Source organism: Mus pahari, chromosome 22, assembly GCF_900095145.1.
Source record: "Mus pahari chromosome 22, PAHARI_EIJ_v1.1, whole genome shotgun sequence".
In the NCBI taxonomy this organism is placed as follows: domain Eukaryota; kingdom Metazoa; phylum Chordata; class Mammalia; order Rodentia; family Muridae; genus Mus; species Mus pahari.
The window spans coordinates 18,600,279-18,617,611 of NC_034611.1; the positions used below are offsets into that span (position 1 = coordinate 18,600,279).

Consider the following 17,333-nt stretch of genomic DNA (forward strand, 5'->3'; position numbering starts at 1 on the left):
AGAGGAGAAACCGCGACTCGAACCTGAATCCATCAAACTCCAAACATCCTTTAATGACCTTGTTACCCTTCATGCCCAAAGGTTTTCTGATTCTTTATACGGATTGAGTTTTTCCAGTTTTATCACATACTGCTTTGGTTGGGGCCTTTTGGGGTATTATAGGTAGCTTTTACTTGTATATGATGGTTTATATAAAACAGATCTTGTGTTTTATGGGTTTAGTGTTTGTTCTTTTGGTGTGTGTCTGTGTGTGTGTGTGTGTGTGTGTGTGTGTGTGCATCTGTATGCATGGTTCTTCTTCCTTTTTAAGAGTTTCTGGTTTCTTTGGTTTGTTTTTGTTGTTTTCCTGTTTATTCATTAAAGAGAGATAGAGAAAGGGCATGGAGTTGGGTTGGTAGGAAGGCGGTGAGGATCTGGGAGCAGTTAAGTGAAGGAAAAACATAAAGAGAATGCATGGTATGGAAAACAGTTTTATATGAGGTAAAAGACATTGATTAATCATGCATTGAACTATTGAATAAGAAGGCTGATGCACTCGTAATGCATTGGAGAGACTGCTAAAGTCAGTGGGCAAATGCACTCACTGTTCACGACCTTTTCTGAAATTCTAGGAAGGGTTAGAAGACTAGGGCCAAATGTGACACAATATTGTGTCTTTATTTATTCAACCTGGTCTTCATTTAAACCAAAGGAGAATGAACTATAAGCGAAGCGATTGTGCATGACATGCCTGTGCATACCCACCCACACAATTTGTATTATTGTTGTGTAAACAAATGCAAAGAAGGAAACAGCAGGTTAGAGTCGCAGTGCTTCATTTCAAATGCTTCTGATTGGCAGGTATGACCATTGTGCTTTCTGCTTCTATAAAAGAGACAGAAAGCCTGCCAGGGTGGTCTGCAGAAACTTCTTAAACCTGCTTTGCATCAATGAAGAAGCGATTTCCTTACCATTTTTTTTTGGTAGCAGAGTTTTATCATGATATTGCTTAGTATCATTTTATGCCTTTTCATGTAAAACTTTGAAAATTAAAATGTTCATTTGTCTTCACTGGGGTCATTGCTGTGAAGAGACACCATGACCAAGCCACTTCTTATAAAGACAAACATTTAATCGGGGCTGGCTTACAATTTCAGAGGTTTAGTCCATTATCCTCAAGGTGGGAAGCATGGCAGTGTCCAGGCAGACATGGTGCTGGAGAAGGAGCTGAGATCTACATCTTGATCTGAAGGCTTCCTGGAGGAGGCTTTCCTCCACACTGGGTGGAACCCGAGCATCAGAGGCCTCAAAGCCCACATACGGAGTGACACACTTCCTAATAGTGCCACTCCCTATGCCCAAGGCACTCAAACACATGAATCTATGAGGGCATTTCTCCTCAAACCACTACAGTACTGAGAATTTCATACTTGAGTACTGTGATTATATAATTACCGTCTTTCCCTCTTAACTCCTTAGTCCTCTTCTTCTCTTCCAAATTTAATAACCTTTTAAATAACTATTCTGTTGCACATGCACACTTTTTTCTTATCTTATTGAACTCATTTAGTGTTGCTCTCTGTGTATGTATGTTCAGAGATGACTGCTATGGATTGTATAATCCATCATGAGGTTGTGTCTGGAGAAGACCGAGTCTCCTGTCAATAGCCATTGACTGCTTGTAGCTCTTCATTTAGGGTTGGCCTTGTGAAATCTTAATCTACACCAGCACGGTAACTGGTGGTGTCATTATTCTGGTCTTGTTTAGGAAATCACAGTGTTGAGAATTTGTGATTGCACTATCCCTGTCATGCCATTCCCCACTTTCTATCCTATTAGATTTCATGTATGTAGTTTTACATTGAAGTCTTTGATCCACTTGGACTTGAGTTTTATGCAGGGTGATAAATATGAATCTACTTGCATTCTTCAATAACTGGCCCAAATTAAAACCCATCCCATCAGCAAGAACCAATCCCTGACACTATCAATGATACTCAGTTATGTTTGCAGACAGGAACCTAGCATAATTGTCCCCTGGAGGCTCTACCCAGCAGCATATGGAAACAGATGTAGAGACTCACAGCCAAATATCAGAGTCTTGAGGAAGCATTGGGGGAAGGATTGCAGGACCCAAAGAGGACAGGGAGTCTACAAGAAGACAAACAGAATCAACTAACTTTGATATTTGAGGGCTCCCAGAGACCGAACTACCAACCAAAGAGCAGGCATGAACTGAATCTAGCCACCCCCCTAGACATATATTAGCAGATGTGCAGTTAGATTTTCATGCAGAACCTCCAGCAACTGGAGTGGGGACTGTCCCTGAATCTGTTGCCTGTCTGTGGATCCCATTCCCCTAACTGTGATGCCTTGTCTGGCCTCAGTGGGAGAGGATGTCCCTAGTTCTGCAGTGACTTGATGTGCTGCAGGTTGGGGGTGTGAGATACCAAGACAGGGGGCCTCTCCCTTCTCAGAAGAGAAGGAGAGGGGATAAGGGAGATGATCTGTGTGAAGAGGCACTGGGAGGAAGAGGTGGTTGATATTGGGATGTGAAGTGAATGAATGAATAAATGAATGAATGAAAGAAAAAATGCTTGTTATTTTGTTTTTGTTTTGTTTTGTTTTTTGTTTCTTTTTGGATTTTTTTTTTTTTTTTTTTTTTTTTTTTTTTTGCTTATTTTTGGTGTCTTTATAACAGTCTGGTGTGAGTTTCCTGACTTATATGTTACCTTGTATCCCTGATCTTTCCAAGACTTTTTATCATGAAAGGATGTTGGGTTTTCTCAAAGGCTTCTTTAGTATCCAGTGAGATGATCGTGTGTGNCTGTGTGAAGAGGCACTGGGAGGAAGAGGTGGTTGATATTGGGATGTGAAGTGAATGAATGAATAAATGAATGAATGAAAGAAAAAATGCTTGTTTTTTTTTTTTTTTTTTTTTTTTTTTTTTTTTTTTTTTTGTTTTTTTTTTTTTTTTTTTTTTTGCTTATTTTTGGCTTCTTTATAACAGTCAGGTGTGTGTTTCCTGACTTCTAGGTTTCCTTGTATCCCTGATCTTTCCAAGACTTTTTATCATGAAAGGATGTTGGGTTTTCTCAAAGGCTTCTTTAGTATCCAGTGAGATGATCGTGTGTGTTTTTTTTTCTTTCAGTTTGTTTATATGGTGTATTGCATCAATATATTGTTATATGTTGAATCGTTCTTGCATTTCTGGGGTAAGGCCTATTTATCAAGACAGATGATCTTCGATTTGCAAGTAATTTATTGAGTATTTTTACATCTATGTTTATGAAGGGAATTGGTTTGTAATTTTCTTTGTTGAATCATTGTGTGGTTTAAGTATTAGGATGACTGTGGCCTTATAAAGGGAATTAGGCAAAGTTTTTTCTATATCTTTTTTTGTGGGATAGTTTGAGGAATATTGGTATTAACTCTTCTTTGAAAATCTGGTATAATTCTGTGCTAAAGCTATCTGGCCCTGGGGTTTTTTTTTTGGTTGAGAAATTTTTAATGATACCTTGTATATTCTTGGGCATCATAGGTCGTTTAAATTGTTTATATGAATTTAATTTAACTTTGGTAAGTTGTATCCATCAACAAAATTGTCCATTTTTTTTTAGATTTTTCAATTGAATGAAGTATGACCTGATCATTTTTTGGATTTCCTTGGTGTCTGTTGCTATGTCCCCCTTTTTGTTTTTTATTTTGTTAATTTGGATATTTTCTCTGTGTCTTTTAGTTAGTTTGGAAAATGGTTTAGATACACTTTTTTTTTTTCCTAGAAAAAACACCAACTCTTTGTTTCACTGACTCTTTCTGTTCTTCTCTTTGTTTCTATTTTATTGATTTCCACACTCAATTTGACTATTTGCTATAGTCTACCCATCTTGGCTGTGCTAGCTTCTTCTTGTTCTAGACCTTTCAGGTGTGCTGTAAAGTTGCTCGTATGAGATATGTCCAACTTCTTTATGAAGACACCTTGTGCTATGAATTTTCCTTTTAGCATAGCTTTCATCATGTCCCATAAGTTTGGGTTTGTTATGCATTCATTTTCATTGAATTTTAGGAAGTCTTTAATTTCCTTCATTATTTTTACCTTGACCCAGTAGTCATTCAGTATACAGTTGTTCAGTTTCCATGACTTTGTAGTCTTTCTGTTGTTTCTGTCATTGTTGCACTCCATCTTTAATCTGCGATGGTCTGATAGGATGCAGCAGGATTTTGGAGAATGGCCCATAAATTGTCAAGAAGAAGGTATAGTCTTTTGTGTTTGGGTGAAATGTTTTGTAGATATCTGTTAGATCCAGTTGACTCATAACATCTGCTAACTTAATTACTTTTCTGTTTAGCTTCTGTCTTGGTGACTTGTTCACTGGTGAGAGTTGGGTATTAAAGTCTTCCACTGCTAATATGTGAGATTCGATGTGTGGTTTAAGCTTTCTTTTACAAATATGGGTGCCCTTGCATTTGGGGCATAGATGTTGAGAATTGAGACATCATCTTGGTGGATTTTTCCTTTGATTAATATAAATTATCTCTCCTCATTTTTTTTCATTAATTTTGGTTTGAAGTCTATTTTGTTAGATATTAGAATAGTTCTATCAACTTGCTTCAAGGGTGCATTTGCTTGGGAAATCTTTTTCCAACCTTTTACTCTGAGGTAATATCTATGTTTGATGCTGAGGTATGCTTCTTGCATGCAGCTGAAGAATGAATCTCATTTTCAGATCCTCTCTGTTAGTCTGGGTCTTTTATTGGGAATTGCATCCATTGATATTGAGAGATATAAATGACCAATGATTTCTAATTCCTTCTATTTTGTTGTATTTATTGGAAGTGGTTGTGTGTGTGTGTGTGTGTGTGTGTGTGTGTGTGTGTTTGTGTGTTTCCTTCCTTGGGTACTCGTATGAGATTATATATTGATTTATTGTCAGTGTTTTCTTGGGTATAGTAAACCATATTGGGTTGTACTTTTCTTTCTAGTGCGTTCTGTAAGGCTGAATTTGTGGATAGATATGTTGAAACTTGACTTTTTTGTGGAATAGCTTGTTTGCTCCATTTATGGTGACTGTAAGTTTTGTTGTGTATAGTACTCTGGACTGGAGTCAATGGTCTCTTAGAGTCCTGGCTCTTCTGTCTTTTAGATTTTACATTGAGAAGTTGGGCCTAATTCTAATAAATCCGTCTTTATATGTTACTTGGCACTTTTCTCTTTCAGCATTTATTATTCTTTCTTCTCTTTTTCTCTTTCAGCATTTAGTATTCTTCCTTCTCTATTTAGTGTTTTGATTATTATGTGGTAAGTGAACTTTCTTCTCTAGTCCAATCTATTTGGTGTTCTGTAAGCTTCTTGAGCCTTTATAAACATGTCATTTAGTTAGAAAATTTTTCTTCTATGATTTTGTTAAAAATGTTTTCTGGGTCTTTGAGCTGGCCACTTTCTCCATCTTCTATTTCTATTATTTCTATGCTGGTCTTTTCAAATTTTTGTGGATATTTTATGTCAGAAAAAATTTCAATTTAGCATTTTCTTTGACTGAGGCATCTCCTTTATCTATTGTATCTTCAGCACCTAAAATTCTTTCTTCCACTTCTTTTACTTTTACTTTTTAAAAATTCTTTCTTCCAGTTCTTTTACTTTGTTTGTATTGTTTGTTTCTGTAGTTCCTGCTCACTTACCCAGTTTGCATTTTCAGAGTTCCCTCAGTTTGTATTTTCTTTATTGCTTCTACTTCCATTTTCATATCCTGAATGGTTTTATTTATTTCCTTAAACTGTTTGTTTGTTTTCTTGGCTTCCTTGATATTCTTTAAGGGATTGATTCATTTTCTCCAATCTTTTGATTGTCTTTTCCTCGTTTTCTTTAATGGATTTATTCATTTTCTCTTTATGGATCTCTAACATCTTCATAAAGTTGGCTTTAATGTTGTTTTCTTGTGATTTAGGTATGTGTTCAGGGCTTGCTGTAGTAAGATGGCTGTCCTCTGGTGGTGACATATTGACCTGACTGTTATTCATTATGTTGTTAACACTGATGTTTAGTCATTTGGATTTGGATTGGTTATAGGTCTAGGTGCTAATTTCTTGGTTGTCTTTGTTGGATGAGTATTTTCTTCTTTGGTTTCTGTTTCCTTCCTTGTCTTCTGGCTGGAGTGGCCTGTGATGGGGTAGAGGGTTTCTGCCCAAGTTGGGGGTTGGACTTCTAATGGTTTGCTGTCAAAGTTGGGGACTGGAGTTGGGTGATGTACTTGGCCTCTAAGATTCAGAATGCTGGCCAGGCTTCTGGTGTGGTAGGGGTTTTCTGCCTGGATTTCAGGGAATTGGCCTGGTCCCTAGGGTTTCAGGATGCTAGCCTGACCTCTGGTGGAGTAGAAGACTTCCATCAAGTTTGGACCAGAATATGGTGATGAAGAGCAGAGGGGCAGATGGAGTTATGCTAAGTGTTTATGGGTGGGATGGAGGGTGGTTTTTTCTGGGGTTCATGTCTCTGGCCTACCCTCTAGTGAGGTAATAGTGACCTTTAAAATTCTTTTTTTTTTTTTTTTTTTTTTTTTTTTAGGTTTTTCGAGACAGGGTTTCTCTGTGTAGCCCTGGCTGTCCTGGAACTCACTCTGTAGACCAGGCTGGCCTCGAACTCAGAAATCCGCCTGCCTCTGCCTCCCGAGTGCTGGGATTAAAGGCGTGCGCCACCACGCCCAGCTGTGACCTTTAAAATTCTTAAGGAAAACATTCATATTTAATCACACTGGTAAATATTGGAATTGACGTGAGAGCTTTAACTACAAATATTAATGACATCTCACTACAATGGAAAAATTACTACAGGAATATGCACTGTGGATATGGAAATGGCTGAGAACTGTAACACTCTTCTCAAGGACAAGTATTATTTATAATCTCATCATGCCCCTACATGGTCATCTGTTCACATATTTTTCTTATATAGTACAAGCCTTGGGTTTCAAGTCTTCGAACAAAGTCAAGACAAATGAGTCAGTTCTTAAAAGTTAAACACCTTTTAATTGGTAACTCCTAGTTTACATCATTTTGTTTCCTACTTGTATTAGATTTTTAAAACCTTAAAGGGTGATGTTAAATAACAATAGAACTATAAACACAAGACAACCTTAAAATAATCTACATTAATAGTCTCTAGGTAGTCTCAGTAGGATGATGAAAGTTCTGCTAAAACCCACTGCTAAGTCCTAGTTAATTAAAATCCTCATGGGGAAATTCCAAAAGGTTCTCTTTTTAGGATAATTTGTGACATTTCCTTGGTAATTTGCAGTCCACATGGTGCTTTCACATGAAGTTAAAGAATCTCCTACTAAATTCTGAAATTACAAAAGCTATGCAAATTGTGGAGAGAATGGATGAAATGCAAATACCCCCTTTCATCTGTTATTTCATTCTGAGACACACGCTAAAATAATCTAATCTAATTGTGACTGCAGGCAAAATGTAGTCTTTTTTTCTCTGGGTTATTAGAGTTAAACAACCCATGTCTACATCAGTTCATCTGGTGGAGACACTCTGAAAATGGCTTCTGTTCTTCCAACCACAATTTGCCTTAGGTTGAATTGTCAGTGACCGTTTTGGTTTGTCTAGACACTGTTTTAAAGCATGTAGACCCATGGCAACAAACTACAAGGTACAGCAAGTCTATGTAATTTTAAAAAAAATGGTAATATTTGCAAGAATTTTGAGTTACAAATTATGGTGAAGATGCCATAGAGACTTACTTGCCGTTCTGCATGAGACTGGTTTGTCAGGATTAGCATCTGAAATTAGTCTATGGTATTTGTAACAAAGAAATAATTAAATTAAGTTACTATTCTTCACTATGTTCCATACATATTTCAGATCTTCTCAGTTATTTTAAAAATTCTGTCTCAGGCTCTCATTCAAGAAACTGTGTTACATTTAGCTGTCATATCCCTTAGATCCCTTTAAGCTGTGACAGTTGTTCGGAGTTTCCCTGTGTTTTGACATAGTTCACAACTGTGCTGAAATCCTGGCCGCCTGTTTTGGGGAATGTCCTTCAAGTGAAGTGGGTTCAGTGTTTGCCTCACTATCACTCTGACAGTATGACGGGGAGGGATGACGACAGTTCTAGAAATAAAGTACCATTTTTGACATCATAGCAAGAAAATACCCTTTATGGTTTCTCTCTGGTGATACCTCCTTTGGTCTCCTGGCTCTGGCTGTGTCCACATCTCTCTCTAGTGATGACTCTTCTCCTTACCCCACCCTTTGGAGGGCGTCGACATGCTCGGCCAGTATTTATGGAGTGGGAAGGTACACTCCAAATCTTTCAGGGTGGATTACCTACATAAATCATTTAGTTTAATTGCTATTTTAATTTTCAAATAACCAGGAGTGTTTCACAAATGAAGCATATTACCAAGAGGAAAGAGGAAGGGAATGTGGAGGGATTTATATGAAGAGGTCAAGGATGCAGGATATGAAGGGTATATTTCTGCCAAAGATAAGCAGCAAGGCTTCCGTACCAATGAACCCTCAGAACACCTGTTTCATCTGGCCCCTCTCTGCCCCAGCAGTTCTTGCAGGAAAGTGAAGCACCTAATGTAGGGTGTGTTTATGCTTCACCACTTTGGCTTTTGGTGGGTCACACTCGCACACCTGCCCAGGAGCTATCTTTGAATCTGTGAATGAAACACACACACACACACACACACACACACACACACACAGACAGACACACACACACACAAGCTTATTTTTAAAATGCCTTGGCTACCTCAAAGGCTGGCCCCTCCTAAACCTTCCCTTGCTACCTCAGGCCCAATCGGGGAAGTGGTCAGTGGCCATGTTCCTAAAGTCTCACGTGGCTGGTTGGCTTTATTTTCTGCCACTTCTGCATGCCATCCTTCTACCCCAAGTCATGGCGATTCTGTCCTTTCCTCTCTATGTCTTCACCCATGCAACTCTTAAGTGTGCCGCCCTGTGTCCAACCATTAGTCCTTGGCATCTTTATTGATCGATCAAAAATCAGTTGGGTACAAGGATCTTCAGTGTCTAGACATGCAGATTCTTGATTGAATCAAAGCCTTAGAACCAATTTCCAACAACCTGAATGTTTGGAAGGGAAATTGAGTCTAAGTTCCTTTCACTTTATTTCTCCGGGTTCATCTAATAACATTTTTCTTCCTGCTGATGTCTGCTCTAAATTCTGGTCTTCTGATAGGTTTAGTGGTTTTTAGACAGAATTCTATATCTTTTCTTAGAAGTCGACACAAGTGACTATGCTATGGGAAGAGACACAGCTCTGATTTAAGTAAAATAAGATCGAGAATAGTTAATTTTTCAATATCTTTATAACTGTCAATATCTCCAACTGTCAAATTAAGTGCTTTCTCAAATCTTGTTCAAGACAAACTCTGTTGCTGGGAATCTTGGTTCACAAATTGATTTCCAGCACTTAGGAGACTGAAATGGTAGGAGTGGAAATCTGAGTCCATTCTGGGATTCATAGTGGAACACAGTTTCAGAAACTTAATCAACCAAACAACTAAACAACATCTTATTATGAACATGTTGGTTACTTCTCCTTTCCCATTCTCCTAAACCTTTCTGTTGCCCTGGCTTTGAAAACCATCTTCTTGTCTTGGACAGTTATTGATGCATAACTAACTATACCAACACTAAAAAGCAGTAGTTAATTCCTGCTCTTCTGTCTTTTGTTCATCTAGGCAAGGTTTAGACAGTTATCTCTACTTCCTGTGGAGACTCGACAGTCATTTAGGGTGTCACTTCCCTGTTTATGTCTCTTTCTCAATCCATCATTCTAGCTGTGGTATGGTTTGACCATGGGTATTAGTAAAAGGGTAAGAGACCAGGATGACATGACAGGTCCTTGAAGAACACGACTAAGAACTTGAACCATTTTGTTTCTGTCTACATGAAATTAATCAAGACAAGTCACATAGATAAGGAACTGTGCCTTTAATAAGTAATTAGGACATGAGAATTTGAGGTCAGTGATAGAGAAATAAATGAAGTTTACCTTGCTGCTAAAACATTCTCTTCTTTTTCTTAAACTATTCTGCCTTGATCTTTTCACCTTTAGTTATTTATTTAATTCTTCTTCCTTCGCTTTCAGTGCTGTCTGTAGGGTTTATGTAAAACTCAGTTTCTCAGCCCTGGTTGTCTTTCTATATTTGCTCTTACTATGAATGCTTATCCAAGCTCAGATTTCCAGGTACCCCAATGGTTATTTCCAGCTTAACACCAGGTATTTCCATATTACCATGTGAAATCACCTAAACACATAGATTTTTGGTTCCATATTCCCCTGAAATCCATCTTCCTTCATAAGACAAAGCTGTATTTCTGACTTAAGTAAGTTGACTGGTTAACAATGTAAATGTCAAACCAAGCTATAATCAAAAGAAGCTCCTTAAAACTTACCCTAAGTTTTTAAGACCACAGTATATCTAAAGTTGGCAATGCTTTTTAGAAGAAGTAATAATAATAAGAAGAATCTTTGAGAGCCACCATTTCCATCTAGAGGTTGTTCAGGTCAGTGAGCATTGTGCTTGCACAGTTGAGGGCAGATGGTGTGGGAAACTCCGAGTGCTCCCCTGCCCCCATACCTCAGGTCTCATCTAAGTAGGTATACTGAGGGAAGGAAAGTTTTAGCTTGATAACAAGGACAGAGAACTTGAGACGGATAGTAGAAACAGAGTAAGCTGTTTATTTTTTTTTTCTTCTGTCCTAAAAGACCTTGTTCTCTGTTACTTGAGTTACTCATTCAAAGCCTGTTCACTCAAGGCTTATCCCAAACCATCGTCTCTTCATAGACTCTTTCCAAACTGTGGGAGTGGCATCAATCCCTATCAACATATGCAGCACATTTCTAGCCCCCTCCAACTATGATCTTTAAAAGTAGAGACAGGGCGTACTAACTTATAGCTGCAAGCATGAAATAGAACTCTGAGCTTATCACCAGCCTCCTATTCAATCATAGATACTCAAACTCTAGTCTGAAGACATTATGGTTAGGGCTCTAAACCAGACTGATCATCTTAGGAATCCAACCCTTAGACAGTGAGTTCATATAGTGAAGTTTCTGATTTTAATGAAAGCTTGAAGGAAATCATAGAATATACAGACACTTGACATCCAGGCTTACATCTTCCAGCTCATCAAAGACCCTGATTATGAAACTCTTGCAACACATTAGATGTGCAGTTAGATGTAACAGTTAGATCATTTGCGTGTGCTTCTCTTATCATTTCCTCGTGTCTGAAAACTATAGAAATGAAAGTCAGCCAGTGATTTGGATCAGTGATGTGGAAACTTATGCATAACCCCTGAGAACTATCGTCCTAGTTTGTATTCAAGTCTTCCTGTTGTCATAGTTACTGATGTACTCAAAGTGATTTCCTATCTGAATCACAACCTGTAGACCTTCAGTGAAAATAAGCTGTTCTTCCTATCTCTTCCTTCCCTTCCCTTCCCTTCCCTTCCCTTCCCTTCCCTTCCCTTCCCTCCCCTCCTTCCCTCCCTCCCTCCCTTTGTTTCTTTCTTTCTTTCCTTCTACTACCCATGAATCAGATCTAAAATCATAGCAACAATACCATGGGTGTTTTTACACTCTCTACAAGGTTCTAGCATAGAAAAGAAATAAAAAATATTTAATCCAAATACGGATCCATGACTGGGGTTTCACATCATTTGTTCAATAAAGATTCATTGAGCGCCTGGGTACTGAAGATATTACCTCGGTTTGTAGTGTAGCCCCTGCTCTGCGGATGTCGGAATCTGTTTTTGTTTGTTTTTGTTGTTGTTTTTGTTTTTTTGGTATGTGTGTATGTGTTTGTATGTGCGTGCACGAGAGAGCTCCAGATATCTTTCCACAAGGCGTGTACAGTGATGCAGAGGGAGCAGAATACAGAGAGCCATAGAATGCAAAAGAGTAACATCTCATTAAATCTAAGGTGCTGTGGTGATCAAATAAAAGGAAGCACCCATCCTGGCCATCTTGAAGCATTGTTTTCGGATGTTCAGAAATAGTATTGTCATTCATTCTACATTGAGAACCTTAGTCTGACTCCTCCGGAAGGATTCATGGGGCGGCAGGGTGGGGACAGCAGAGACACTGCACACAGTGTGCCATCTCTCAGCTGTGGAGTCTCACACCCTCTTTTCCGTTCTGGCTGCAGGAACTCCTTCACAGACATCCTCCGTGCCATTCTCCTGTCCTTGGAAGTCCTTATTGAAGATCCTGAGCTCCAGATAAATGGTTTCATTTTAATTATAGACTGGAGCAACTTTTCCTTCAAGCAAGCATCCAAGCTGACACCTTCTATCCTGAAGCTGGCCATTGAAGGGCTGCAGGTACGTTCAACAACGATGCAATGCAGATGGGCCTGACTGTACTTTTGCCTGGTTATTGCAACCAAAGTCTTATCTGTCCTTTGGAGTGGAATAAGGGAACTCGAGTAAAATTCACCCATACGTGCTCTATATTTTCACTTCAGCCTGAACTTAAATGTTTGCTGTTTTTTTCTTCATTAGCGTTCATTGTCATTAACAATATTAAATTGCTGTTACTCCAGGCACAAATCACCTGCCAGAGCGATAATGGCTAAAGTCTGGAGATGTTTGGCTAAATCCCAGAGTTCACAAAATGACAACCAGGAAGCACCTGCTTCATGTTTTCTTCCTACAATGGGGGCTGGATCTCTAAGAGCATTTTTTTGAGCCCCAGTAATGCACTCTTTGGATCTTTACTTCCCAACGCGGGCTATGCCGAAGAATTCCTATGAAAGTAGATTGCTTGCCTATGAACAAAGGCAGTCGATGAAGCTCAGCAGGCAGTTGCCAGAATGGGCCCTTTAAGGAAAAGATTTTTTTTGTGTGTGTGTTTAGGGCAATTTTCAAGGACCTTCCGCAGCCCTCTCATCTCCCAGAGCAGTGGGCCTTTGAAGGGTCAGTGGTTCTGTGAAAAGTAGCTAACTCAGAAATGTCCCTTGGTGCCCTGAGGTGACACTTGTTTAAATACAGAATTAAAGGCACACTTTGGAGCCATTAAAAAATCAACATAGGTAAAGCTCACCTCCCTTCTTGATCTGATATAAAGATTTACTCAAGGGGGTGACCAGTTCCTTAATGTGTAGCCACACACCAAAACATGGACAGTGAATACTCATGTTCTTCTGAACTTGTGTCACACCACCCACAATATCTGCGCACCACAAGGGGCGAAGGATGGCTCCATGTCTTAAGCTGTGGCTTGTTCTCTCACTGGTCTCTGAGGAACATATGCCTATTGAATGAATATTATGACGTCAACATGGCTTCCCGTTTCCCAGAGAAGTAGAGCTGACATTTCAGAAGAGCAACATCCCATTCATGTGGTCCCAGGAACATTAAGCTGTCCTTGGGCATTGTGGGCACAGCTTAGTTGCTTTTGTATGTACAGACCATTCAGTTTAAACTAACAGACTCCTCGTTCTTGACCATCGGTTCCCCTGCCGGTAACACCGTTCCTTATCTCCTCTCTTTTCAGTACTTGAATACAGCTTATTTCTCTAACCTTTTGTTAAGAGACATTTTAAGATTCTCATGCTCATAATTAGGCTGATCATAATTTCTAGGAATTTCTTAACAGGTTTCTATATTTTCCTTTTTAAAGGATGATTTTTAAATATGTAAGTTTCTATAAATTGGCTTATGATATTATATATTATATATATATATATATAATAGCTCTTGAGTCGATCCTGTGTTTCAATTTTTATTTCTGAAAAATGTGTGGATTATATAACTGGCCCTTGCTAAGTCTGCTAAGTAGATGCAGGTCTTCCTGCATTAATGCAGGTGGGTGAAGCTATGAACGAAGCTGAACTATCGTTACAGGAAATACCAGATAGACTTTGGCAGGTCAGGGTGGGTCTCATTTAGGCCTTCATGTTCCATGTGTTGGGTCCAAGGCTTGTGAGACCAGAGTCAGAGTGTGTGTGGGGGGGAAGGTATGTGCTTCCCTGATCTCCAGAGCAGTGGGATTCCTTCTACAGAGCTGCTCTGACTGTAAGAAGGCATCAGGCCCTCCTGTATTCTAACTGTCTAAATAGCACTACAGCTCTGTCTCTTCAGGCGTCCGGATCCTTAGAAAGTGGTGGTCATCACCAGCATGGGGCAGGAAAGCCAATGCCAAAATTAAGTTAGGATAAGATACCTTCCTAACACTGAGACCCTTTAATGCAGTAGTTATCTTCTTGTGTTGTGATGACTCCCAACCATAAAATTATTTTGGGGGCTACTTCGTAATCTTGCTATGTTATAAATTGTAATGTAAGTACTGATATGCGACTCACAAATGGGCCCTGACTTGGGGACTGAGAACTGCTCATCTAGGGTACAGATTGTCCAAGACTGTACTTTTAAAGTATATGCTATCTGGGGCATGAAGAAGTTACTGAGGAAACCACGGGCAATTCTGCTCTTGCCCTACAGTAGCCGTTCTATCTAGTAACTCAACCACTTTTCATACCAGGCTCTCCTCTCTCTGACTTTGGGATAATTTAGATATCATTACCATTATCTCTTCTAGAGATCTTTATCACAGGGATTATCCTCATCTCTATGTGACTATGAACCCTTCTGATACCTTGAAAAGGTTATAACCAGGACCATACAGAATTCATTCATTTTTAGTCAATGGTGCTATACAGCAAAAAATTCTACACACATCTCTAATGGTTGCCTACAATGGCTCGAGAAAGATTACACAATAGTGTTATAGTGGAGACAAGAAAAGTTACACAAGGCTGCCATCAGCAACAGAAGAGAAGCCACATGCTGCCTTCTTTCCATTCATCTTGAAAGATGCTTGAAGAGGCCCAGGTATCTGCTGGACCCTCAGGAGCTTGTAGAAGGAAAAGCCTCCATTCCAGCATACACTGCTTATACTATTTGCCCTAGTGCCTAGGGTCAGCATGAGAACGGCCTTCTCAATGGAATGTCCAGACCCCTGTGGTGCTTGACCATCTGGTTTGGGATTTGAGCTGTTTACAAGATGAATCTAGGATTTCCTGATGCTCCACACCTGGAGAGTTTAGGGCCCTGGCATGTGATGCTGTTCCTACATACATAGGCAATGAATGCAGTCATTCTAATAGGAAGAAGAAATGGGTTGGCTCAGATAGCTCACTCTTGAGGCAATGAGAACTTGTCATCAGATTTTGTCAGTCTTGTATCTTATATTCCAACCTAGTTCAACCTAGTTCAAACCTGGGGTTTTGTTTTGTTTTATTCTCTATAAAGATGTATTTAGAAAGATTGTTGGTTATTCCAGGTTTGGCTTTTTTGAAAGACTATGATGTGGTGCTTATGAAAGGAAGTCAAGGGACAATGCTTTCTGGTCAGCATACAAAAGGGAAGTTGAAAGTCTTATAGCAGGTTTAAGTTACTTTTATTGAAGGTCTCAGGTGTTCTGAACCTGGATGATCCCTTAGTGTCATTCTCACATTGGACTCAAGGACCAGGGTATTAACATTCCTGTATTGTCTACTTACTGTGTGCTGGCTGCCCGAGACAGAGTGGCAACCTCATATCTCCATTCTGGGGCTGAGAGGTAGCTGACATCAAAAGTCATTCTCCAAAAGTGTCCATATCAGTGTCTGGGCATGTGCAAAATATCCTGCAGTAGGACACCAAAGAGTGTTGCTTTTTCTGGATCTTTTGCTTGGTTACCTCAAATCCCAGCTATGTCAAATTGTAGGTAATACACTTTAGAAGCAATAGAACTGGGCTAGCAATTTGATGTCAGTGTTTGAGGAGGGGAGCTTTTAGTTGTATTTCTATAAGGTAATTAATTTGGCTGTGGGTATAATTCAAAATCCAGCATATGCATAAGATTTTTGTTATGTGCTTCATAGGTGAATTAATTATGGTAACCATACAAAATATTGCGTTTTAAATCTTCTCACATTTGTTTGTTTATGTGGTGTGTGTGTGTGTGTGTGTGTGTGTGTGTGTGTGTGTGTGTGTTTGTGTGTTGCATTTACCATAGCAATAGGACAACTTATGGGAATTGTTTCCCTTTTACTGTGTAGGTTGTAGAGCTCAATCTCAGATCATCAAGCTTAGCAGGAAGCATTTTTATCCACTGAGACATCTTGACAGTCCAAAGATTGTTTAAAGGGTCATGTTCTGCCATCAGAAGTTACCCTGCATAAGCTTATCGCAAGATGTCTGTAGAACTCTACAGTGCACTCTTCTCTCAAGAGGCATCTTCAAAAGAGCATGTTGTTGGAGCCTCCACATTGTGCCAGTTTACTTAACTATTCTGTGACTGGTTCTCAAAGAATTTTAGTTAAAACACAATTTTTCAGAAATCATTTCTTTTATCCATGATTATTTTTTACTGAAAAACTTATAGTTCTCCCTGCTCAAATCATTCCAGATCCTTTCTACTGCCCCACCCACCAACTCCATGTTTTTTTTTTTTTCTCTCTTTATTTGCCCTGGTCTCTAAATGTGGTCAATACTGTCTGTGACTCTAAAACAATCATTCCATCTAGTCATTTAAACATCTTTACATCTTAGTCAAATTCAAAGCAATATGAATGTGACCATTTTCACACATCACAGTATGACTTTTGGTGACTTTGGGAATTATGACCATTTTCACACATCACAGTATGACTCTTAGTGACTTTGGGAATTCTTGCAGAAGTCACACATCCAAGTCCTGCTCCTGAGTTTTGTAATATGATCAGAATCAAGTTTTGGAATTCTTTCTTGGCAACCACTGCAGCACAACTCTTACAATCAATGCCTGGTGTTTCTCAGTGTGAAGTCAACTCAGTCACTCAGAAAGCTCACAGTGTTTTATTAATGGAGAGGTATAGGGAGTTAGTTATTTACAAAATGTCTTGTCTTGGATTCAAATATTTGTTGTGGGTTTAGAGAATCCTGTTCTTCATTCAATAGAAGAACCCCAAGAAATGTTTGGCTTTTTGCTCCATTCTGCTTTTTTTTTTCTTTATTTGTTTTTTTCTCTCTCTCATTTTCATGTTTATATCATTATTTCTCACCAATCTTGAAAGTTTATCAAGTCATTATCTCTTTGCTCAAAATGTATTGTGGGATTCCTTGTAATAAAGATGTTTTCGTAGTATTTAGTCAACTTTGAATCAACATTTTTCAGACAGGTTTGAGCCAGATTAGTGAACGAGATAGTTCATGTCTTCTATAATTGTTTCCCCTTTAACATGTGTGTATTTGCATACTAGTACATACTGTGCATGTGCATAGAGTTTAGAGGAACAACTTTAGGTGTTATTCCTTAGACAATATCCATCCTTTTCTTTGAGACATGA

At 38.9% G+C, this 17,333-nt stretch overlaps 1 protein-coding gene across 2 annotated transcripts in view; it reads left to right on the plus strand.

Annotated features, from left to right (window-relative positions):
• Nucleotides 1-17,333, plus strand: part of Clvs1 (clavesin 1) — a 189,726-nt gene that overhangs the window by 71,173 nt on the left and 101,220 nt on the right. For both annotated transcript variants that reach the window (XM_029533277.1, XM_021221976.2), the window contains exon 3: nt 12,168-12,342. In XM_029533277.1, coding sequence (XP_029389137.1) covers nt 12,168-12,342 — 175 coding nt within the window. The remainder of the gene's footprint in view (nt 1-12,167; nt 12,343-17,333) is intronic.